This window comes from Halichoeres trimaculatus, unplaced genomic scaffold, assembly GCF_033239565.1.
Source record: "Halichoeres trimaculatus isolate MK-OKI-2021-1 unplaced genomic scaffold, fHalTri1.1 fHalTri1_scaffold_17, whole genome shotgun sequence".
Classification (NCBI taxonomy): Eukaryota; Metazoa; Chordata; class Actinopteri; order Labriformes; family Labridae; genus Halichoeres; species Halichoeres trimaculatus.
This window is the reverse complement of record NW_027437195.1, coordinates 16,996,881-17,021,954: the sequence shown is the minus strand read 5'-3', so window position 1 is coordinate 17,021,954 and position 25,074 is coordinate 16,996,881. Positions and strand designations below refer to the sequence as shown.

The following is a 25,074-nucleotide window of genomic DNA, read 5'->3' as shown; positions in this document are numbered from 1 at the left end:
AGGATAAAACTGCACATTTTAGCGTGTCACCTGTGAGGTGGATGAATTATCTTGGTAAGGGAGAATTACTCACTAACAGATTTTTAAAAAAATATGAACAGTACTTCGGAGCAATTAGCCTTTTGTGTCTCAGATCTTTGAGCTCAGCTCATGAAAAATGGAAGCAAAACAAAAGTGTTTTGTTTACGTTTTTGTTCAGTGTAGGTTAGATATGACCTCTGACCTAATCCTCCTGTGCTAACTGTTGAAGAAACACCAGCAGGAGAGCATTCATGTGAGGATAGATGTTTATGTTGAAGTTATTGAACTTTTTATGTTTCATCTTTGTTTTTATTTTGCACTTTGTCCTCCGATCACAGCCTGCTGTGCAAAGACTTAACTGTGAATTGTCTGGTTTGCAGGACAGCTTGTGCTAATCAAAAACAGTTTGTAGCTCATATTTTATCTGATTTTTGACATGGTTGGAAAGAGGTGTCAGCTTAGAAAAATGTTTCACTAATGAGTTATTGACCTGGGAAGAATGAGCCTGTGAGTCGGTTAGTTCACCTGGTCACTGGATGATATGTGTCAGCTAATCAGCTGGCAGTCACACAGCTGATGGACAGCTTCTGTGTTTTCTACTTCTTTTTCTCAACGCAGTAACTGATGCAATGTAAAACATAGAAAAGTACAAGAATTCATACAAATATACACAAGTAACATCGTCTAAGTAAATGTAATCAGTTAATTTCACCTCTGGTTTGTGTTAGCATTGATGCACTTGAAGCAGCAGACCAGTTTTGTTAGATATATTCTATTCTGGTTACTTCCAGGTTTATTGTTCAGGCAACAGCTGTAGACTTTAATTTTGTCTACCAATTTAGGGACGAAATACAGAAAAAAGAAAAATAAATACCAACTCAAACCCCCAAACTTCAAAAGCTAACAGAAGAAACCAGAAGGAAACAATTGAAGCAGTACCTTAAAAGCACCAGTGTGCGCTTATTTATGCACTACATCCTGTTTTTTTTTTCAACTAAGTCTAGTTGCTGCCCTTTTTTGTTTACCTTTCCACCAAACTTCTTTAAGCTGATAGGAAATAGAAGTTCATAGTCATAGTGTTGGAATGGACCTGTGAAAAACACTTCTTGAAATGTGCTACTAAACTACAACTACAGCATTTTCTCACCTGTTGGCCAAATCAGATACTTTTGAAGATTTTGGCAGGATGTGAGGTATCTGTATGTCCTATTTCTGCCTCCACAAGTTCTACTGCCCTGTTGTTCACACAATACTTCTTTTTATAGAAGGATGATTATTCTAAAAATGCAGCAAAAATGCTGTCTCTGTTTGTCGACAGAATACAGTAGCCTTCAAAGAGAACTGTTCGTTCTACACAAGATTAAATACCAGAATACTTCAATCCTTCAGTCGTCACTTTTTTTCATCTGTAAGCTACAAACACAGAAACCTTTTCTCTGATTTACAGCCCCAGAAATATAAAAAAACAGTTTTCTTTCTGTAATTTGGGTAAGCTAACTCATTTATATCTGTGTTAAACCAGTTGCTTTCAGGGTAGCTTGAGAACAAGCCCTTCACCTTTTGTCATGTCACTTGCTTTGTTTTCTGTCGTCCTTATTTGCAATGCATATCTGTCGGGGTGTGTCCAAGGACTGTCAGAGTTGATGCACACAACTTCATCTTAGTGTGCATTGTGGAAGTAGATTGAGAGATGACCATGGTGTGCGTGCAGAAAGTTGATTTATCCAAGTTGTAGCATTAAATTGTAACAGAAAAAGGACAAAATGAATAAGAAGCGGCACTTTTTGGAGCCTCCAGAGGTCAAAGACTACCTGGTAAAAGGTGAAAGATTTACCCAGTGGTCAGAGGTGGGTGAATCTTTTAGGGGATGCAAGTTTTAAATCAGTTTTAATCCTAAATCAGTAAAAATGTTGCATGTGTTGATGAATCTGTGCAGCTCAAATGGTGACTTTAGGTTAGTTTCTTTCTTTTGATTGTAACTTTATTTAATGTAGGTGTCTGGCAGCTCTGATTCAGACTCAATAAATGTTCAAAAATGTTTCTGTCTTCATCCAGGACTCCACAAAGACTCATCCCGTCACCATGAAGATGGATCCCAAAGGTTTTTATGTCTACTGGATCAACCAAAGCAAGGTAATCAATACTCAGAGTATCAGCGTGTCATAGATGTGGAGAGGTGTTGACTCCTGTTCAGTGGCTCATAGAAGAAAAACAGCCTTTTTTGTACATCAGACAAACACAACCTGACAGCATATCAAACAGAGGTTGCTGTGTTTCAGTGACTCACTCTCAGAGTGTGTGTAGAGTGCAGGAGATGGGGCTCTGCCAAAGCTGTGTGTTTGTTCAGAGCTGCAATCACACCTTCCGGTCCCAGCAGCTTGTGGAGATTATCGATCGGTGCTGATGTGGGCTCCATCCTGCTGCAGCGTGCAGCTTAACAGCGATCATTCTCTGCTTCATCTCTCTCTGGCTCATTGAGGCTCGTTCTGCTTTCCAGCACATCGTAACAACAGAACATCAAATGTTTGCCTCATGTGTCTGGACTCAATCATTGCCAACCTTCAAATGTTGGTGTGAAATTCAGATGGAAAGCATCATAAAAGTTTCCTACATGAATGCCTGGAGATATTACCTTCAAAGAGTAAATCCACTAGTTTGTTGTACTTTGCCAAAGGATGACATGTATCTAAATCCATATTTGGATGAGCGCCTACATGTTGAAATCCGTACTAGAGATGAATTTGTGCTTCTTGTTTCTAGGAGACAACATTCCTGGATGTTGCTACAATCAGAGACACCAGAACAGGAAAATATGCCAAACTTCCAAAAGTGAGTAAAGAATCATAACTGAATATAATAACCCTCTTTCAGATCAAATTAATTCCCACTGGTTTGTTTTTTTACATCAATCTGGGCATGCAAATCTGCTTTCAAACCCTTTCGCTGTCCATTAGCATGAAAGGCAGATTTGAATTGCAAAACAGCAATGGACACATGCGCCCAGGCCGCGTCCCTATACCAATACAAATACACAAACAAACACACACTTTATACCACACACAGAGTCGTGGTTTAAGATTTCAGGGAGCTAGCTTGTGTATTTGTTTTCCTTGACTCTGACTGTCGCTGCTTCTCTCCGCTTCCTCGCCGGCCTCCACGGAGAGTTGCAGTATGCAGCCGTCGTCATCCCTCGCTGAGGGTTCAGAGGTTAAATCTGAAATCTGTTCCCGGCAGAGAGAGTGCAGAACGCAGAGCACAGCACCATCCCAGCTGGGGTGCCGATGGAAGCACATCCTGCTCCGGGGCCTCTGAGGAGTTTTGGGAAAGCAGCTCTGACGCTGATGTCTTAACTGTGCTCATCTGAAAGGAGCGTAGAAATGACTGATTGTAGGGGAAGTGGCACAGGATGTGGGGCCTGGAGCAGTGGTCTTCTGGCTACAGTATTATATGTGTGTATGGTCGCATGTGCACATGTCCTTAGGTATGTTTGCATGTCTGGGTCGGCTGATTTGCCTATGTTTAACAAGCATAGAGAAGAACAAGTGCTGCAGACTTAACCTCTTTAAGGGATCAAAGGAGGAAAACAATATTAATATTAATAAACTAAAATTTAATATGTATTTATCTTTTATCAAACAAGTTTAAAGCCTTATAATGATTATGACACACATAACAAGTTAGCATGAAATAAAAAGACAGAGCCAGAAATCATTGAAGCATCACAGGCACAGAGCTCTGAAATACATGACACGCAGGTAAGATGACCATAAGACTGCGCTCCCTGATTTCATCTCTTGGAGCTTGTCTTTGATTTTAGATGAAGCCATAGAGTGCATCATACACGGCACTAATGTGGAGATTGTAAGGTCTTACAAATACTTGGGTATGTATTAGGACGACCAACTCAAATTTGATGTTAACACTGAGGCGATCTTGAAGAGGAGGCTACAGAGAATTCACCCTTTAAAGAAACTGAACTCTTTTTCATTCAGTCTTGGAATACTTTGTCATTTTCACCAGTTTTTTTTATTGAGAGTCTCCTTTGTTTTTCTTTTCTCTGTTGATTTTATAAGCACTCTGTCAAAGACTGTAACAGTCTGACAAGGATTGTTAAAATCTGCTCCAAGATAACCAGTGTGAAACAGAGAGACTTGAACTCACTCTGCAACCAGCAGACAATCAGAAAGGCTGAGCATATTTTAGCCTCTTCAACTCATGTCCTCTTAAACAAATTCTGAGTTGTTCATCCCCTCATCCCCTCATCTTGGCGCTGCTTATCTCTTGTCTTTGATCTATCTTTTACCTCATTTATTCATTTGAACTTGTATTTATTCATTTGGACTGACTTTTAACCTTGCCCTGTGTCATCGTCTCCTTTAGTCTTTGTGATTTTTTTTTTTAACTGTTGCTTTTACGTAAACTTGTCCTTGTTTCTGTTTGTGTATCTGTCTTGTGCAAGCTGCTCCACACGACTTGCCCCATGTGGGATTAATAAAATTATCGAATCTAAGAGGCTGCTGCCAGGATTCCAACATGGACTGTAGTCTTCATACATCAGGCACTTACTCTACAGAGTTAAAGTGGTATCTATAAGCACAAAGTGTCTTTTTTTTCCCCTTTCTGATGGAGTTAAGTGAATCTCACCCAGCAGTCTTCTCACAGTCAAACCCATCACTCAGTGTGAAACTGTGTCATGGACAAAAGTAAAACAAATCTGTCTTGGCAGTCATGTGAAGGCATCAGTACAAAATTCAGACTGTTTCATAATCAGCTAAAACTCCTCGTCTTTAAAAATGTCACACTAGCTTCAGAGTAACTTCTTGATTTAACCCCTTCTCTTCTTTCTGCAGCACCCCAAAGTCCGCAACGTGTTCAACCTGGACTTCCCGGACAGCAACCATCTCGCCAAAACTCTGACCATCGTCTCAGGTCCAGACATGGTGAATCTCACCTATCACAACTTCTTTGCCTCAAAGGAAAAACTGACGCAGGTGATGTGGTGTGTGTGTGTGTCTGTGTGTCTGTGTGTGTGTGTCTGTGTCCACTCTAGCTGGTTACAGCCGTCTGATTGTTGAAGCCCAGCCACAGGCCATTAGCCATCATATGAAGAGTTGAACGTCCAAAAATGGCGCCCTTTCTCTTCCTTTCAGCCCTTATTAGACTGAATGACTCCAATATCCGGGTGTAATCGGCTGTAATGAAATCACAGTTGTGCTTTGTTCAAATGCAACATGCACTACCCTCATTTCCTGAAGTGCTTGAATATTAATGCCCTCTAGTGGTAGGTTTGTTCTCATTTACTGAGAATGATATTTTAAGCTCATTTGTAAATAAAACATATACTCCCCTCTTTTTCCTGTCAGAACTGGGCTAACGACATTCTTGCTATAGCCTACAATGCTTCAAGAAGCAACGCCTGCAGACAAGTCTTCCTGGAGAAGATGTGAGTGAGCATGATTCATAAAGATGATATTGTTTCTGAAGAAACACACAGCACTGTATGGTCATACTGTAACTGTTAAAACATTTGTGTTTGATCATAGATACGTGCGCATTTCTCTTCACACCAACAAGGACGGCAAGATTCCAGTGAAATAGTAGGTGACAGTGCAGTCATGTGAAGGAGTGGGATGGTGAGTCTGCACAGGAGGTTTTTTTTCATGTCTGCTCCTCAACATGTGTTTCTCTCAGTATTTATAAGATGTTCCCAGCGGATAAGAAGAGGGTGGAGAGCGCCTTAGCAGCAGCTCACCTCCCTAAAGGAAAGGTCAGGAAAAAACCTTTCTGCATTATTGTAATTTTCTCCTTTCACTGTGTTTTTTGTCATCATTATTCAAGTGTGTAAGTGCCTGTGATACCCACTTCCCTGCTTCACATTGACACAACTATTCTCTCTTATTACCAGCAGCATATACCTTTAATTATTTGGTATAATAATAATAATCAGCATGCTTTTACTTTTCAGTATGACTCAATGAAGCCGGATGTCTTCACCGAAGCTGCTTTCAAGACTTTCCTGACTAATCTCTGCCCTCGGCCTGAGATCTACGAGATCTTTACTTCTTAGTGAGTCTGATTCACTGATTTGCTCCTGATAAGACTTAATCAACCTTTTCTTATCAGTTCAAATTTAGACGTAAGAGTTTATATATAACCAAGTAGTTAAAAATGTAAATTGGTCTTTAGTTGCAGCTGCAGTTGCATTTTTGAGGCTCATGAATGTGTGACCCAAAAGCAAACGAATGAAAAAAAAAGCACCTCACTTTTTAGAGGTTAGAGGCTTGGCTCAGGTGGCGTCTATCACGCCAACATGACATGCATCTCTTACCTGTTTGTCATGCGTCTCTGTGCCCCACAGCTCCAACAAACCCACCATGACAAAGGACAACTTCACCAAGTTCCTTAACGAGAAGCAGAGGGACTCTCGGCTCAACGAGGAGCTGTTTCCACGTCTACGGCAGGACCAGATTAAAGCTCTCATTGACAAATATGAACCCCTCCCTGCTAACTGCAACAGAAGTGAGATTCAGTGATGAGTGGTTCGTTTCATGGAGGACTAATGAACTGTGCCACATTAATACATTTACTCTTTCACCCTGCAGACCTGATTTCTCCAGAGGGTCTCTTATTCTTCCTGATGGGGCCGGAGACATCAGTTGTTATGCAGGACAGACTGGCCAAGAGCCAAGACATGACCCAGCCAATTCCCCACTACTTCATCAAGTCCTCCCACAACACGTACCTGACAGGTCAGATAAACCTCTCAGATGTTTTTGGATCATAAACGATCAGATCAACAGAACTGTTTTGAAACTGTCTCTTTCCCTCTGTGTCCTTCTGCAGCCGGTCAGTTCTCGGGCGTGTCCTCCCCGGAGATGTACCGTCAGTGTCTGCTGTCTGGCTGCCGCTGTCTGGAGCTCGACTGCTGGAAGGGCAAAGTTCCAGACGAAGAGCCCATCATAACCCACGGGTTCACCATGACAACCGAGATCCTCTTCAAGGTGGTTACTCATAGATTTAGGAACATTTTCACATTTCTTCTTACATTTTACAAATTATTATTTTTATTAATCTTCATACATATACTTCCTTAAAAAATCAGGAGGTAACACAAATAATACAATACAATGTTTTTACATTCAAAACTCTCTCTTTTTTATGTGTAATGTTTAAAGCTGCTGTGACTGGGTCTCCTTTAACTGAATCTATAGTCTTCCTTTGGAAAAGTGCAAAATGAAAACAACACCAAAGCCCTGTTAGAATTTTTTTTTAATTTTTCCAATACTCCTCCAGCTAAAAAAAAAATCTTTTCCCAATTGGGCGAGAAGCAGCAACAATTTCACACTCATTTTTTTACTCCTCTTATCAGTGATTTTTAAATTACAACCAAAATTGCACAAGAGTTGGGACACTATGGAAAAAGTTTGATGAAATCAGAAGATTTTAAACCAACAATTAATTAAAAATAGAGCAAAAAAACATGTCAGATATTGAAGCTGATTTTACGGTTTAATGAAAAATTTAAAAAGGCATTTTTTATTTTTATTTTTTAATGTAAGGAACAGTTCTCCAAGATGGTTGCAACACTGAAGCCATAAACTGAAAAGTTGTGTAGTGTTATAAAATTTAAAAAAAAAAATTTGGAAGAAAATTTTTTTTAGAGGCAACAGTTGTCAAAACAAGTTGATAGCATGACAGGAGTAACATGACAGGATGTAAAATAAGACAAAAGCACACTAGAGATGAAAATATGATGAAAATGATTAAATGATGATGAAAACAGAATTGAAAGTCCAACTCTCTGTGAGAGACTGTGTGAACAAATAGCTCAGCAATTTAAAAAGAAGGGAAAAAAGCCACATCTTGAATAAAACTGCAGATATCTATTGTTTACACTACATAATATGATGAACAAGTTCAGAAACTGGAGAATTTTCAGTACAGAATGACCGGACAAGAATGGGACAATATTTCACTCTTAGCAATTTTAATTCACCTTAATACCCAAATGTAGAGTGTTGTAAAAAGTACACATGCCACCTGTCCTAACATTTTTTTTCCTTAAGTGCTGACTTCAAATTCAATTTCAACACTTCTCTTTAGACTTTTTACAAGTGAGTATAGAAATTGAATGATTCACAAACCAGCATATTCTGTTTTCATCTACACTTTACATGGCCCTTGTGGAATAGCTGTTGTATTTTGGAGAGAGAACTCAAGCACACGCCCCCTTTTATCTTTTTATCAATTCAGATGCAAAGGTCAGAATACTCTGGGGGCGGTTATTCTGGGAATTGTTGAAACCCATTTAACCTAATATGGATGATTTAACACAGCTTTTTGGTGTGAGCTGAACCCCATTCTGCTGAGTTTTCCAAGCTGTGGTCCTAAATCTTCAGCCTTTAAACATTTAAGAGACCAACCCCAGTTTTCTGTGAACATAGTTTGCATCGTTCTGATAAAGCATCCTTGTGTTTACGTCCAGCAACAACAGAGCGCAGGCATTCGTCAGGGGTATGATAATGAGCCCTGACAAGTCATCAATAACTTTGTCTTTATGTCCATTTGAGAAGTAGAGAGGAAGTGTGTGAAGGCTTCAAAGTACACAATAACACACACACACACACACAGTTCTCTTCTCACACTCAACACTTCCATTTAAGGCAGCTGGAGCTCTGCTGTCCCTGGGGCCCCAAACACAACACCTCACTTCAGTTTACTGTCAGCCTGTACACGGGAGAGCTCTGGAGACAACTGCAGGGCTTCTTCTCTGCACATTGTCATGTTCTTTCTCTTCATGTTTGGAGACAAAAAGAGATTTTTATTATCTGTTATTTTCAATTTCTTGTGCAATTTTTTGATTTTCTTTAATTTCTACTTCTGTATTTTTGTATTGTTCTTATTGTTCTTTTGCTGCTCTTAAATCTGCATTCAGTTTCAACACAAGTCTCCATGAGTGTTTCAAAAGTCTGTCTTGTGTGTGACAGGATGTGATTGAAGCCATTAATGAAAGCGCCTTCAAGACATCACAGTATCCCATTATCCTCTCATTCGAGAACCACGTGGACTCGTAAGCCCTGACTTTTTGACTTATCTGTATTAATCATGTCATGTGGAATTATAAACACGTTTCAGTAACACTCTGAAACAGAACATGCTGTTGATGTTACTGAGTCTTTTGTTCAGTCAGCGCAGCACACAGTAACAGGTCTGCTCTGTCACAGGGTGAAACAACAGGAGAAGATGGCTAACTACTGCAAAAACATATTTGGTGATGCCCTTCTAACAGAACCCCTGGACAAATACCCTGTGAGTACACTGCAGCAACACAGCGCTGACAAAATAATAGTGTTAGATAAAGTTTATGTGCTGCCTGGGGATTCGTCCAACACTGTTTGTGACGAGGAAAATAACACATTGCTTGTTTTACTGTGAGCCTGCTCACTTCTGCAGTCTGACATCACGTAGCAGGCAATAAATACAGAAGTTATTGTTTCTTGTTTGTCATCTTTCTTGTCTTTGCCCTCAAATGGCCCTCGCAGGCTCCTGTACACATCTAACTGGTTTATGTCAGCAGTGAATGTCTGTTTATCTTCTCTCAGCTGTGCGCTGTGTTTGTGTTTCCGAGGTAAAAAAAAAAAAAAAAAGAGAACACGTTTTACTGTGTGAGATAAAACCACAACTGGAGCCAGAATTTTAGAAAAGCTGGACTTTAACTGAACTTCACACAAATGCAACTCATACACAAACTGAAAGTTCATCAGAGGAGTTTAATATGGACAGATAAGCTTTGTTTCATGAGATAAAACATAAAAAAAATGAAAGTAAAAGAAGCTGATAGGCAGCCCAAAGCATTGACCTTATGCAGAATGGACAACAGCTTTTGTTTTTGAGTTTGTTTGTCTGTGAACAACATAACTCAAAAAGTATCTAACGGATCTCGATGAAATTTCTGGAAATGTTCATTATGAAATACTGAAGAAGTGATTAAATTTCGGAGGTGATCTGGATCACTGTCTGGATCCAGGATTTTATTAAAGGATTCTTTATCATTGTGAGATAGGGCTGTTTTTTATCATATGTGAGTATAACTCCACGGTAAATGGTCGGAGTGCTTTGCAAAACAATACAAGACAAGGTCACCATAATTACTGACAGATGTAAAAGAACTGGCAGTATTCTGGATACTAAGATCTGGAATATGAAATATGTACTGGCTCATCGTAATTTTCAACACTGTCAGGTATCAAATTATCATACAAACCTGCAACTCACAGCAAATTGTAGCAGACAGTCTGCTGAAAGGGAGTATAACATTTAAGTAGGACTAAAGTTTTGGTGAAAATCACAATATGCTTGGTGGAGGTCTGCGCTCTCTGAGAGCTTTTCTAAGTAACCCTTTAGCCAAATCCAAAAAAGAATATTGCTACATTATGTTGTCTATGACGTATTTTTTGAGTCACATTTAATCAATGATTGGTTGGTTTTGCCAACTTGTTAAGTGACGTTTTTAGTAGATATGCATTTTTTTCAATGCAGAAAATATTTATTTTAAAAAATGAGTAACAATTAAGATGCTGTTCTCACTGCGACTTATGAAACTCATGTATGAAATATTATACATTTGGCATGATCGCGTACAGTCTAAAGCAGAACTGATTCTTGTGTTGATCTGAAACAGAAACTCATATTTATGGAAATTTCTATGGCCTATGTAAGTCTTAGTTTTGTTTTGTTTTGTGTTTTTTGTCCCATTTTTGTGCAGCAGGAGAGGATTTGTCTACAGAGCTGTCAGTGTATCATCTTTTCAACATGAAATGACAAAGACTTACTGTGTACTGCAGCAAGACACCAGGGGCAGCTGGTCAGCCTAGCTTATCCTGAAATCTGAAAAATGATGCAAGCTGCTCGTCTATCTCTACCAAAGCAGAAGCATGAATGCAAGTTGTTACATCCTGGAAACTTGTGGTCTTTTGTTGTCAACGGAAGTTAGCTGTCTATTTTTTTAAGTTTCTAGTCATAGCGTGAAACCTGGCCTGTTGGATTTTAGGTATAGCTGCATAACCATCATGAATTTCAAAAGTTTGTTGCTCAAAAATTGCAACAATTAGAAAGAAAAAATAAAAGACAAATGAAGGGGTTGATTGATTTCTTGAAAAGTACTTCTCTACCTCCTGAGCATGTATTATTTTGTCACTGTTAAACCGAGGTTGTGTGTCACTTGTCTGATTCTTCATATGTAACAGCTGAAGCCAGGCCAGCAGATTCCCAGTCCTTCTGAGCTCATGGGAAAGATCCTCATCAAAAACAAGAAGGGCAGCCATGGAAAACCGGCCCAGAATAAGAAAACTAACACAGCTGCCACTGACCAGACCACAACCGCAGCTTCCCCCACCCAGGACCAAAACACCACCCCACAGGATCCTGCTAACCCAGCACCCAGCACCCAGGAGAACCCAGGTAGACTGTCTCAACGACGAACTGTCTCAGATTAACGACAGGCCTGTTGGTTATTTTTAGACTCCATGTTTACATGTTTCACCAGAGGGGGACGCAGCTGTGGAGGACAACGAGGAGACAGAAGAGACAGATGAACAGGATGAGGAGAAGATGAAGACATCAGATGAGGTAGAGTTGGCAGCTGGGATGACAGTTTTATTGCTGTACATCATCCATGTCCAGCTCGAGCCTTCGAAACATCAGTCAACTTCCTGTCAATTCCCCACAGGGCACAGCTGGACAAGAAGTAACAGCCTACGAGGCCATGTCATCCATAGTCAACTACATCCAGCCCAACAAATTCATCTCTTTTGACAACGCCAGAAGTATGTCTCTGTGAATTTAAACTTCTGTGCACTTTTAGAAAAACCACAGGTAAACAAATCAAAGTGAGTGGTGCAATTCTTCCTCCCACAGAGAAAAACAAGAGTTATGTCGTCTCGTCTTTTGTGGAGACCAAAGGTGAAGCAATGATCACCAAGACTGCTGTGGAATTTGTGGAGTATCCTTCAAAAGTACCACGGTTGAATATTAAATGAGCTGAATTACTCAGAAACTGCCCTGAGTCTGTCTTTGTTCAAACACCGTTAAAGAAATGCAAATCTTTGCCTCCTGAACTTTCTTTCTCAGGTACAATAAGAGGCAGATGAGCAGAATTTACCCCAAAGGAACAAGAATGGATTCATCCAACTACAACCCTCAGCCTTTTTGGAATGCAGGCTGCCAGATGGTGGCGCTAAACTACCAGACAATGGGTTAGAAATGCACACACAAAGCACAGTAAAAGACGTGTTTCAGCACATGAAGAGTGAATCCTTTTTGATCACTTGGTGCATGTTGTGGACCTGACTTGCTGTGTTTCACCACAGCAGGTCAGTGTTGCTCCTCTTTGAGCTGCACAGCCCTCTGCTCCAACGTGTGCAGAAGACAGGGGGCATGACTGAGCCGTCTCTGTCCTCTTCTTTTCCAGATTTCCCCATGCAGCTCAACATGTCTCTGTTTGAATTCAACGGTCGAACGGGTTACCTCCTGAAGCATGATGTGCTGCGACGCAGTGACAAGAAGTTTGACCCATTTTGTGACAGGATCGACACAGTCGTGGCAAGCACATTGACCATAAAGGCAGGTTCACAGCCTTGTTACTGTTGTGGTTTTCTCTCTTAATCATCCCTGTGCTGCTTTGAATTCATGCAAACTTAATAAACTAGTTTGATAATTTAATAACAGAAAAGATAAAACAAGCTTCTTTCAAAAGTCTTTTCTTTCTTAACTGACCATAAACGGACCTGACCCGCCTTTGAAGCTTGTGTATGTGCAACCACGTTTTCTTGCTTTTACAGCTTGTTCAGAGTGTGTGATAATTCAAGCTTCCTGCTGAGCCTGATACATGGTTCCTGGTATTTAGCCAGCTCTGCATGAGTCAGATTCTTTATATATTCCCACTATGTTCTGAACATGTATGTACGCACAGTTGGGAGCATCTGCATCCATGATGAAACCACTTCATGCCTGTATTTTGATCCTATTCCCCTGTCTCTATAGATCTATTCAGGCCAGTTTCTGTCTGATAAGAGTGTAAAAACAGGAGTGGAGGTGGAGGTGATCGGGCTGCCTGGTGACCCAAAGAAGAAATATCGCACTAAGTGGTCGACAACACCCAACGCCATTAACCCAGTGTGGAACGAGGAGCCTTTTGTTTTTGAGAAGGTGTGGGGAAGCTGCATTTATGTGTGCTAAACTCCTACATCTCAAAGGTCTTAATATATTTGTTATTGTGACGGACAGATCCTGCTCCCAGAAATGGCCTCTCTAAGAATCGTGGTCCATGAAGAAAATGGTAAATTCTTGGGACACAGGATCATCCCGCTTGATGCCATCCAATCAGGTCAGTGATGCTTGAAAAAAGGGGGAAAAAAATACATCACGCTTCATCTAATTTACATGTTTAACACAGCTGAGTCATCCAAAGCCTCTGAGTGTTTTCTAACTTGTTTGTGCCTCTTTCTAGATAAGAGGGAGCTGCTGCCTTGTGTTTTTTTTTTTTTTTTAATTCACCAGGGTTTGTTTTATGCCCTGCAGGTTTCCATCACATCTGCCTGCGCAGTGAGAGCAACATGCCGCTCACTCTGCCTGCTCTCTTTGTCTACATCGAGGTCAAGGACTACATCCCCGCTGCCTTTGCTGGTGCTTGGCTTTTATCATCTTACGTATTCAAAAACAGAAATCTTGCATCAAATGAATGCATGCTATTTTTGAATGTCAGTCAGGTGTGATGTGGTTTAGTCAGAAACATGTGGAGCTCAGTTGAATTTAATCTATTTGCTTGTGTTGTGGCTGCATTGTACACTAATGTTATTGATACTACCCCAGATTTCACAGATGCCTTATTCAACCCAACAAAGGGCACAGAGAAAACCACGAAGACCCCAAAAGAGGTAACACAAAGCATCTAAGGTCACTTCCTCCGTCTTTATCTACAAAAAATGAAATCTCAATAATGTCGCCCACTTTCCCTTGAATCCTGAACAGACCTAGTTTATTTCCTGGAAGATGACTGTCCCTCTTAAATTATGATGTTCCTGTCTTTGTTGTGCCCACACAGTCATCCTCTGACTACATTTCTCCCTATGAGCTGCCTCTTGTGGCCCAAACTCCGGCAGTCAACACTCAGGAAAGTGAAGCCCCAGCTGAAGGTACAAGAAGAGGACGCAGTTTAATTTTTATGAAATACAGGATTAGGATATGGATCTTCTGCTGCAGGATGAGAAAGATGAACTTTTTCTTTGTCCCTAGAAAAAGCAGACTCTGACGCTTCACACCCAGTCGATGGGGAAGAACAGCAGCCTCCAGAGATAAGTGCAGAAGAAGCTAAAGAGGAAGCGAAAGAAGAGACAGAGAACAAGTCTGACCCTCCTGAAACTGCAGAACCTTCTCCTCCAATTCCTGAGGACAGGTCTGTTGAGTGTCCAGCTCCTGCGGCAGAAAATCCCACATCTGAGCAACCAACTCCTGAAGTGCCAACCCCTGAAGATCCAATTCCTGAAGATCCTACCCCTAAAGATCCAACCCCTGAAGATCCAGCTCCTGAAGATCCAACTCCTGAAGATCCAACCCCCGAGGTTGAGCCTACTGCAGAACCAGAGGCAGTTCCTGAAACCAAAGACGAGACGATAAATGGTTCTGCTACAAACCCAGAGCCTCTTCCAGATGATAAAGCAGACACAGAGGCTGCTGAAGAACCTGCTGCTGTGGTCCTCCCCAGTCCAGCAAGTCCACCACCAGATCCTGCACCATCTAATGAACCCTCTCAGCCAGCGACATCTACTGAAGGTAATAAATAATCACTTCACAGTGGATAAGGTCTGACTTGGAAAATACAAAGAGATTCTCTGTTTTTTTGCTCTGCTTGTTGTATGGATGGGTTATCGGTGTTATATCCACTGCAAAAGAAGTAGTCTTAGCAACAGAGCCTGGTGTGTTTGTGCTGCAGAGCCTGCAACTGTGACCACTGAAGAACTAACACAGCACAAGAACTACCTGAAGGTCACCAAGCGTCAGGAGCGGGAGCTGAAGGAGGCAGAGAAGAAGTATCAGAAAAAAGGAGAGGATCTGATTCAGAAACACTCTGACACCTTCAAAGCCATGAAGAAGAAAGCCTCTCTGAAGAAAAAAGAGTGAGGGGATACCACCTTTGTGCTGTCTGTGTGCTTTTTGCCAGAGTCAGGAAAATATTTTGAGAAGAAACCACTCGACAAAAGATGATCAGATGGTAGAGGTGGAGGAGGAGTGTCATGTGATTAATTCAGAGTACTACCACCCGTCTGTCCAATTGTTTCTGCTTAGTCAATCACCAAAAACAGATCTGTGATTTGTACAGAATATTAATTCTGACCCACTAATGAAGTTGTTGTTGTTTTTGTCTGTTTCTCTAATGAGATTTCATTTAAAAGCATGGAGAATATCCCTCTGTTAATGTGTTTTCTAGCTGAAGCACAGTATCAGAGGATGTTGGAAGCAGCTAAATGAGAATGTTCTGCAGAGCTTTTTCTGCACAACCATCCACAGGACAAGCTTTCAGAAAAAAAAAAAAAGAAAAAAAACATGGTAATCAAGGACAAATGTTGTTCAGTAACCACAGAGAGAGAATACACTTTTTGTGCCTTTTAGAGGCACTGGTTGCAGGTAGATATAATCTAATTCCTATCTTGTTATGTTGTAAAATGTTTTGTTTCTTGCAGGGGAGAAAAAAACACCACTGAGTCTGGTGTGAATGCAGAGCGGGTGCAGGAGCTGAAGGAAAAAATGCAGGTTGAGCTGCAGGCTCTGTGGACGGAGCAGTGGGATCAGCTGAAGAAGAAAAAGGAGCAGTTTGCTACAGAGGTTAGACAATACAGGTGTATGTATAATACTTTAGTTTTCCTGTGGTACCTTTAAAAGGGCTGTGACGAGCTTCACCAAGTCATCTTGAAAAAGTCTCCCTTCAGAATGTATCCCGAATTTAATCCACACTTTAAAATGAGATTATTAGCACCAATATACACTCACCGGCCACTTTATTAGGCACACCTGTCCAACTGCTCGTTAATGCAAATTTCTCATCAGCCAGTCACATGGTAGCAACTCAATGCATTTAGGCATGTTGACATGGTCAAGACGATCTGCTGCAGTTCAAACTGAGCATCAGAACGGGGAAGAAAGGTGATTTAAGGGACTTTGAACATGGCATGATTGTTGGTGCCAGACTGGCTGGTCTAAGTATTTCAGAAACTGCTGATCTACTGGGATTTTAACCAACAACCATCTCTAGGGTTTACAGAGAATGGTCCCAAAAAGAGAAAATATCCAATGAGCGGCAGTTCTGTGGGCCAAAATGTCTTGTTGATGCCAGAGGTCAGAGGAGAATGGACAGACTGGTTGGAGCTGATAGAAAGGCAACAGTAACTCAAATAATCATTGGGCTACAGCAGCAGAAGACCACACCGGGTGACCCTCCTGTCAGCTAAGAACAGGACACTGAGGCTACAATTCACACAGCAACACCAAAACTGGACAATAGAAGATTGGAAAAACGTTGCCTGGTCTGATGAGTCTGGATTTCTGCTCCACATTCAGATGGTAGGGTCAGAATTTGGTTTCTTGAACATGACAATGAGTTCCCTGTACTCAAATGTCCTCCACAGTCCCCTGATCTTAATCCAATAGAGCACCTTTGGGATGTGGTGGAAGGGAGATTCTCATCATGGATGTTCAGCCGACAAATCTGCAGCTACTGTGTGATGCTATCATGTCAATCGGTCTTTGTCAGGTGACGTCACATCCGCAAACGCCGCAGTGCATCTTAATGCACCGATCAATATTGTTAATTGTTGACAATTTTTCAAAATATCTTTCCCTGGCATCTTTCGTCAGCTTATCTCGATATGGTTTCCGCTCGTTTGGCTTTTGTTTTTTTTAGTTTTAACATTGTATAATATCGTATAATATCATAGAGCTCCTCACTGCCTCTCCGTTTACCTCTATTGTTTACATCCGTTTACCCACCAAAATGGCGGCAGGGGCTTGTAGATGACGTCACTGACGATATGGACCAAACTCTCTGAGGAATGTTTCCAGGACCTTGTTGAATCTATGACACAGAGGATTAAGGGAGTTCAGAAGGAAAAGGGGGTCCAACCTGGTACTAGCAAGGTGTACCTAATAAAGTGGCCGGCGGGTGGAGGTTATTTCAAAATACTATTTCATACTTCCTGATGGGGTCAGGACGAAGTTTAGAGGTGAGACTAGAGATCAGTGTTTTTCTCTGCTGAAAACATAAGATCTGACAATCAAAGAGCCTACAATGCCGTAGTGCTTGTCGCTGTATTGACTGTACAACACAGGGTGGTCATCAGGTACAGGTAGCGCCTGCACCTCATACCCACCAGTTTGATGTTTTTAACACATCCAGTGGTTACATTCACATCTCTCTCCAAGCACCTGATATCCCCTCACTGTGCTGTCTGTTTGGGACAGCGGGCGAGCAGCCAGCACTTTAGAGTCCCTATTGATTAAACAGCAGACCCAGGTGCTCGGGGGTACTCTTAGCATAAGCTCTGAATCTGCTTTAGACAGAGGGGTCAATCAGGTCATTATTTAAGGGTTGTCACCTCACTAGACAGAGTATAAACTGTACTCTACAAGTGCTGTGAAGTCAGGTGGGAGCTAGCATCATCTAGAATACAGGTCTCAAGCTGAGTGGATTCCACAAAAGTTCTTTCAAATAAGCAACTTTTCTCTGGCTTGAATAACAAAGGCTTTAATGAACCACTTTATGGACTTTATTTAGAGCTACTCAGTCTAATTTCGAGCTTTAGTTTGACTGTTATTGTGCCACTTCTTCCTTCCGTTGTGACAGAGACTGGCCAAACTGTTAGAGATGGCCACAGAGAGACACGCCAGTGAGCTGAAGGCTCTTGAGAGGTGAGAACACACATATGACACATTTGGGACATGCTGTACACACTGAGAGATAAACTCAGGCTTTGCTGAGTCTGTGCAGTCTGTGCTTTGAGAATGTGGCGCAACATTGTGTGTGTTTGTGTGTTTTCTGAGGTGAAACATTTGACATTTAGGAAAGAAAATACCTCAAATGAAGAATGAATCACCCAAATAAGCAGGTCTTCTGATGTCCTTGGCTGGCTTGTGGTGCTTCAGTGTGTGTGTGTGTGTGTGCCATGTGTTAGTTATCCCAGTCCCCATCTGGAAGATTCTCTTGTTTAAAGGGTGTCACTTTTCATTTCTTGATTTTCAATCAGGCTAGGGTCCTCACTTTCCATCTTTTTTGTGATGCAGTGAATCAAAAGAGAACAAGAAGAAATGTTTGAAAGGTTCATCCTCAGAGAAAGCAAAGTGAGTTCACAGTGTGTCCTTCAGTCACTTTCTGTTTTCTCCCATTTGTTCTGTTCCCCTCAGGTCCATCTGCATTAATATGAAATCTGATAAGACAAATGATAAGAAGCTCTTTCACTTAGCACCCTGTCACATTATCAAACACATCTGCACATCATGATGTATTTTTGATCACTATGTTCAAGAGCTGTAATTGAAAATCATATGTGTATTCTCTAAGGCTGAAGAAGGCGATGAGCACAGAGATGCTGGATGAGATGAGTCAGTCTGGTGCTGCTGTAAGTACTTTTTCTAACTTGTTGAACATAGCATTTACAGACACTTAGCGCTTGGATGTAAAGGGGTGGCTAGAAAAGCAGCTTGATTCCACTTTTATTTAAGTACAGAATCTATAAACAAAGCTGACATTTGATTGGGTTAAAAAGTCTTTATTGTCCCAATTTGGGCAGTTTGATTTGCAAAAGCAGCCAAATTCATACCAAAACAGTACAGTAAAATAAATGTAACATAGATGCAAATAATTAATGTATCTTAAACTCTGTTAAACTCGTCACAAAATGGAGTTAAGTGGGAAAAAATTCAACCTGTCAACCACATGTCAAGCATTTCTTATACCAGTGGGTATCATCTCATCTTATTATGTTTCTCCAGCATGGTTTGAACAACTCATGCTAAGCTAAGCTATGCTAACTAGCTAATGACCCAAGGCTTGTATTTAACAAACATACATGTGTATGGTATCAAACTTCTCGTCTTTACATTTGCAAAAATAAAAATAAGATACCTATTGTTTAAGATCAATTCCCTCAGAGAGCGCCACCTAGATTTGACACAGCTTTGGGGTTACATAGGATGAACTCTGCATTAACCGTGCTCACATGTTCAGTAATATTTATGTCTCAGAGCACAAAGACCATCCACTTAGTCTATCAGCACACTTTTGTACCCAGCAGTGTAACTATGGTTACCAAGAAGCAGCAGATTTCTAAAGCTGAAAAAAGAAAAATATCAGATATGTCAAAGGATTCTTTCATACATCTGCACACATGTTCACACAAACACCCACGTGCTAATAGATACAAACACAAACACGTGAGTACACCCACCCGCTCACCCTGAAACCTCCCACCCGACTCTTTCTCTCTATCACACACACATGCACACATGCACACATGCACATTTGCACACACACACACACACACACACACACACACACACACACACACACACACACACGGTTAGTAAAGTGCAGCAGGCCTTGACCATAGGCCAAGCCTGTCTATAATTCAGAAGCTGTTTACCGAGCAGACTTACTCATGTGCAGTCGATGAGTCACCGCGCTCTGCTCACTCCTCTCGCTCCTCTCATCAACATGCAGACCTGTTGTTTCTGGGTTAAAGACTCGACCATTCGCTTCCCGTCTGCTCTTCACCAATCAGCTCTGCCTGGGATACAGCAAACCCCTCTCATCCTTTTGTTGTACATTATGGTCCCATTGCAGCTCATTCTGCTCTCCTTAATCAGCATTTCCCATTAATTACTGCAACTATTTATACCACAGTCACCCTTTTAATCAGCACAGGCTCTGTATTGAATAGCCAAGTGCTGTTAAAGCTGTGTAATCAAATTGGACAGGCTCAACCTGTTGTGACTTCAAATGTATTGATTCTCTTGCTCGGGTTGCATCCCACGGGTGCTCTACTCTGTAGATATACACACACACATACACTCACAGGGAGGAACACGAGCAGATGAAGTGCTTATAGACATACAAACAGTCTGTATCTCTTACTTGACACATGTTCATACATCAACACACTCCAGCAGGCAACGAACACAGATCGATGGTGTTTTCAGCAGCAACACGCTGTTCTGTAGTTTTGTTTTTGTTGTATCGTTGCAGTCTTCAGATTACAGCCCACAGCAAGAGGCTCTGATGAAGAAGCAGGCTGTTACCCTGGAGGAGATAAAGACCCTGACCAACCAGGTACAAACACTGACACTGCTTACTGAAGAGGATGTGGGAATTGTGGCTTTGCTTTCTTGCTTTTAACAAAACAGGAATAAAAAATGGATATCTGAATCCTGAGAGCCTTTAACTATGCAAACTGGGGTCTCATGATCATCTAAAAGATGTTACAAACTATGAAGGCATATGACAATTTTAATGTCGGTGGGTGTGTGCTTAAATAGGATAGGAGCTCATTTGAGCTTGGGAGCCATATAAATATTTTCACTTAATGCCACTATATATTTAATATATAAAAACCTTCGTCAAGGTATTTTTTCTTAATTGTTTTAATTCTTCTTGGGACATGATTTTTTTTTCTCCAATGTTTAATTTTTTTTTTTTTTTCAGAAAGTTACAGATGTGCCAACTCAGTTGGAGCTTTACACATAAAAAAGTTTGAATTTATTGTACAAATAAATATAATAATAGTTTTTGGTAATTACAAAAATAGTTATTGCTTTTTATACTCTGCAAAACATTTGAACATGTTTTTACATATTTTGTTTTGCGTCATATCTAATGTGGCTGCGTCCGCAGATTGGCTTCATTAAATGTTTTCAGGAACAGACAGGTGATGTTGCAGAGGCTACGTCCATGTTTTATACAGTCTATGATCAAAACCCCTTCTAATTAGTACTTTCAATATGTGTGTTTACTGATAACTTGTTTTGCGTAATGAAATTGACACTAACAGTATTGTGTTAATTCTATGTGCAGAAATGTCTTTATATGGCTTTGGCCCACCAACATCATGTCATTGCGTGTTAACAACAACAGGAGCTAATGGCTAAACAAATGTCTGAGTTGCATGAGTGTAAAACTGGAAATTAGTCCCAGCTCTGACGACTGACCTTCACTGTAACTGGAAGAAACCAACACATTGGTGTTTTTGGCCACCTCCAGCTGAGGGTGGAGCAGTCAATACTGTTAATGGCAGCAGGTGATCATTAATGCTTCTACGTGATGAATATTGACTACCATCAACTATTAACCCCCGTTGGTGTTTATAGTGTGTGTGATAGGTGGTTTTTTAGTCAGCTGCGGGTGTTGACCTTTGGCTCAGTTTAGCTTCATTTGCATTTATAGCAATCTGGAAACCCATCAGCAGTTGTGTCTATCGTATGTCTCGTTACAAGATGAGGAATGCCTTTGGAAGTGGAAGCCAATTTCCTTGTAATTCTAGTGTAGTCATTATAATGCACACATCTTTAGTTGGGCCGTTCTTTTGTGTGCTGTGTACATCTGCACAGTAAACACTGTCCATCATTACATCCCCCACTCTTCAGTTCCACTGACAGCTAGAAGATGCTTCACTCACTCACACAGTGGTATAAATCCATAAAGAAGTCAATCCACTTGTAGATTTAGGGTTAATAAATTCACCTAAATAATGTTACAGTTTAGATCTGTAAAAAGTAAAAATACAAATGTTTTCAGGTCTGATCTCAAGAGGAAAGGAATGAATGTTAGTTAAACAGGGCTCAGATCTATCCGTTTTGATGCATTCAAATGGGCTCTAATGTCAGAGACTCTCCTGGATTTGTTGCTTATGATAAATTTTTAACAAATCACAAGTTATGTGTTTTTTTTGGTTGTTTTTTTTTTGCTGTTATTGCATACACAAAAGTCTATTTCACAAATGATAAGTGGAGCACTAAGTTTTTAGAGATTTGTTTAAAGATAATTGTTTATCCGTAAATGTATATGTGAACACATCCCAGTGTACGGTGTAACTGCTTCTGTAACAGCTGAGCCTGAGAGGTGTCAACTTGACCATTATCTGCCAAGACAATATGGTCTTGGGAAATGGCCTAATCAATTTTTAGATTTTAGTGGATGCTTTGCTGGCTTTAACCCAACGAGGTAATGGCCTCAAAGCTGCAGGCAACTTCTCAGAGTCTGAGCTACAGCCAGAGGTTAAAAGTAACAGACTTCAGGTCAAGACTTCATTTTCAATGTGTTGACATTGTTCACAGTCAGAACTAGAAAAGCAGTCAGAGAGCAAAGACCTCCACCAAGCATATTGTGATTGTCACCAACACTTTAGTCCTACTTTAATGTTATACTCCCTTTCAGCAGACTGTCTGCTACAATTTGGTGTTAGTTGCAGGTTTTTACCATAATTTGTTACCTGACAGAGTTGAAAATTATGATGACCCAGTACATATTTCATATTCCAGATCTTAGTATTCAGAATATTGTCAGGATCTGGATCATACTTTTACATCTGTTAGGAATTATGGTGACCTTGTCTTGTGTTGTTTTGCAAAGCAATCTGACCATTTATAGTGGAGTTATATACACATATGGTGAAAACAGATGATAAAGAATCCTTTAAAGAAATCCTGGATCCAGACGGTGATTTGGCGGAGGAAACTAGCACCTTGACAAACAGGACTGAAGTTGGCTGTTTCAAAGACATTGATTCAGAATTAAACCGTTGTGAGATGATCGATGATCATCAATGGCATTTAGACCTGCACTACTGGACAGACTGTTGAAAAAAAAAACAGCTCTTGTATTGTAAATTTGCAGTTTAATGCAGAATCTGTAAAACAGTATCTGTGGGTGCTTGACGCTCCTAGCTTTCCAATTAAAAGGTTTTTTAATTCTCTAAAGCCAATTTTAGTGAGGATTAGAGTCCCCTTTAACACATCCCTTGTTGTGTTTCCAATGCACCTTAGGATCTGTGAAGACTGACTAACACAGAGGGATGATGAATTTGTTAAAATAAAATGATCAGTACTGCGACTGAGCAAAAAGAAACTCAAGTCCTCGACTCTTGGTGTGAACAAAAGAACGTTGAAATGTTTTGGCCCTTTTGAAAGTTCCTGTGAGGAAAACACCTCACCACTTTTAGACCTATTGTAGTGACTAAACACCTCAGTCATAGGCCTGTCCCAGTTTATAGAAGTGAGAAACATTTTACGCATTCACAAATCTGTCATCCGAACTACGACAACAAGAAGAAATCCCCGCTTGTTTAATATATGGTAAACCAGTGGCCATCTGTCCATTTAATCCTTCTACGTAATAAATGAGTGACACATCCACTGAGACTGCGGACCACGCTCCCACCACTGTAAATGATGTCAGAGCTCTTTTGTGACAATGCTCTGCTTTGAATGGGTGAAACGTTGGCAGTTAGAATTGAGAAAGAGAGGTGTTACATGGATTGAATGCTGAAGCTTGTCGGCCAGATGGATGTGTGTTTCCACGTCTCATCAATAGTTTTGGCTTCAATCCGGTTTTTGATATTGAAGGGAGAAGTGGGAGGAAAACAAGAGAGTGTTGTAAGATTTAGGCACAAATGAGGACAACTTGATACTCCAAAGAGAGAGGTTGCTGCTCGCTGAATGCGTTTAACATCACTGATTGAGACATTTTCCTTTAAACACCTACATCATTAAAAAAAAAAAGCTTAATCACTCTGACTTCAAGCCAGTCGATGCCTCTGGGTTGAAGCCAGCTGGTTTTAATTTGTGCTGGTGCCAGTGTGCAGATCCATCCTCTAAAGATTATGATAAACACATGGACCAGAAAAGAAGCTACAAGAAAAACACAAGTGTCCTTTTAAACAAACCTCTAACCTCTGGCTCCTGTGTCTACAGCTCAACCAGGAGGCCTTGAAGGAGCACGCTCAGAAAACACGAGCTCTACCAGCCGAGGTGAGGGAAGCCGTCAACGTGTGTGTGGGGGCTCACTTCCCTGAACTGGTGGACCAAGCTGGAGGCAAGAAGGTGGAGGGAGTGGGCTTCTACGGGGATGTCTTCCTGGGTTAGATAACTCTTATGTATAACCTCTTTCTTACTTTTAAAAAACTGCTTTTCATCTTATTTTTCACCCTGTTGCATAACCTAAAGCCTCGGCGTAGCAGCAGAATAGTAAAAAATCATTCAGCCGATGGTGTTCTGTGTGGAATATTAATTTAGAGGTGCTATTCAAGCTTTTGAGGGAACCTAACGCCAAAATGATGTTTTCATGTGTGTCCTTCTGACCAAAGGTTTGATGATTTGGAAATAATAACTGTTCCAATTTATACTCTTTTTATCTGTTCCTTTTCATTGCGGATAAACACTCCAACAAAGCGACGAGTATCTTTCAGGTGAAAGCCCGCCGCTGAAAGCTTTAGTTGGTGCGTATAAGTGAAAATTTTGGAATAAATGAAGCAAGAAAATTTAGCTGTAGAAAATGGGTTATCAGAGTCTGCAGACTGGGTTTAGACAATGAGTCCATCTGTCACTTTTCAGCGCTTTGTGAGTGACACAAGACCTCATCTCTCTTCACTCTGAGATTAAGGTGTTTAATGGTTGTAAAGACTTCACTTAATTGTGGTGGCACTGTTATAAAGGCACAATATTTATAAGGATTTGTGACTTTGTCTAATCTGAGTTTTGAATAAACATATATTTGCACAGTATATGTGTCGTCTTTCTTTTGCTGTGGATTTTGAGTTAAGTTTGTCTCTGTGAGTATTTAAACAAGTCTTCAAGCAACAGAGAGGCTGGTTTCACAGAATACAGCAGCAGTCTGAAAAAAAGCCCTGCCTAGCTTAGAAGGTCAACTCAAAAAACACGTGTAAAGAACTGTGAACAGATAGTCAATAATTACAGAAATCTGCAGCGAGTGTCGCAGGACAGAAAGGAGCAACCGTG

General features: G+C 40.7%; 1 protein-coding gene across 1 annotated transcript in view; it reads left to right on the top strand.

Moving 5' to 3' along the window:
• Positions 1 to 24,767, top strand: part of plcb2 (phospholipase C, beta 2) — a 31,519-nt gene extending 6,752 nt beyond the window's left edge. Inside the window, exons 3-33 of the mRNA XM_074691333.1 lie at positions 2,077 to 2,154; positions 2,782 to 2,850; positions 4,872 to 5,012; positions 5,385 to 5,464; positions 5,565 to 5,618; positions 5,713 to 5,788; positions 5,987 to 6,087; positions 6,380 to 6,540; positions 6,624 to 6,770; positions 6,865 to 7,022; positions 9,009 to 9,091; positions 9,246 to 9,330; positions 11,268 to 11,481; positions 11,567 to 11,649; positions 11,750 to 11,846; positions 11,938 to 12,022; positions 12,151 to 12,275; positions 12,491 to 12,642; positions 13,063 to 13,227; positions 13,306 to 13,405; positions 13,600 to 13,704; positions 13,891 to 13,955; positions 14,123 to 14,213; positions 14,314 to 14,850; positions 15,011 to 15,194; positions 15,759 to 15,900; positions 17,915 to 17,979; positions 18,352 to 18,408; positions 18,629 to 18,686; positions 20,312 to 20,395; positions 24,031 to 24,767. Of these exons, the coding sequence (XP_074547434.1) occupies positions 2,077 to 2,154; positions 2,782 to 2,850; positions 4,872 to 5,012; positions 5,385 to 5,464; positions 5,565 to 5,618; positions 5,713 to 5,788; positions 5,987 to 6,087; positions 6,380 to 6,540; positions 6,624 to 6,770; positions 6,865 to 7,022; positions 9,009 to 9,091; positions 9,246 to 9,330; positions 11,268 to 11,481; positions 11,567 to 11,649; positions 11,750 to 11,846; positions 11,938 to 12,022; positions 12,151 to 12,275; positions 12,491 to 12,642; positions 13,063 to 13,227; positions 13,306 to 13,405; positions 13,600 to 13,704; positions 13,891 to 13,955; positions 14,123 to 14,213; positions 14,314 to 14,850; positions 15,011 to 15,194; positions 15,759 to 15,900; positions 17,915 to 17,979; positions 18,352 to 18,408; positions 18,629 to 18,686; positions 20,312 to 20,395; positions 24,031 to 24,201 (3,813 nt within the window). The 3' untranslated portion in view covers positions 24,202 to 24,767. The remainder of the gene's footprint in view (positions 1 to 2,076; positions 2,155 to 2,781; positions 2,851 to 4,871; positions 5,013 to 5,384; positions 5,465 to 5,564; positions 5,619 to 5,712; positions 5,789 to 5,986; positions 6,088 to 6,379; positions 6,541 to 6,623; positions 6,771 to 6,864; positions 7,023 to 9,008; positions 9,092 to 9,245; positions 9,331 to 11,267; positions 11,482 to 11,566; positions 11,650 to 11,749; positions 11,847 to 11,937; positions 12,023 to 12,150; positions 12,276 to 12,490; positions 12,643 to 13,062; positions 13,228 to 13,305; positions 13,406 to 13,599; positions 13,705 to 13,890; positions 13,956 to 14,122; positions 14,214 to 14,313; positions 14,851 to 15,010; positions 15,195 to 15,758; positions 15,901 to 17,914; positions 17,980 to 18,351; positions 18,409 to 18,628; positions 18,687 to 20,311; positions 20,396 to 24,030) is intronic.
• Positions 24,768 to 25,074: the final 307 nt, after the last annotated feature.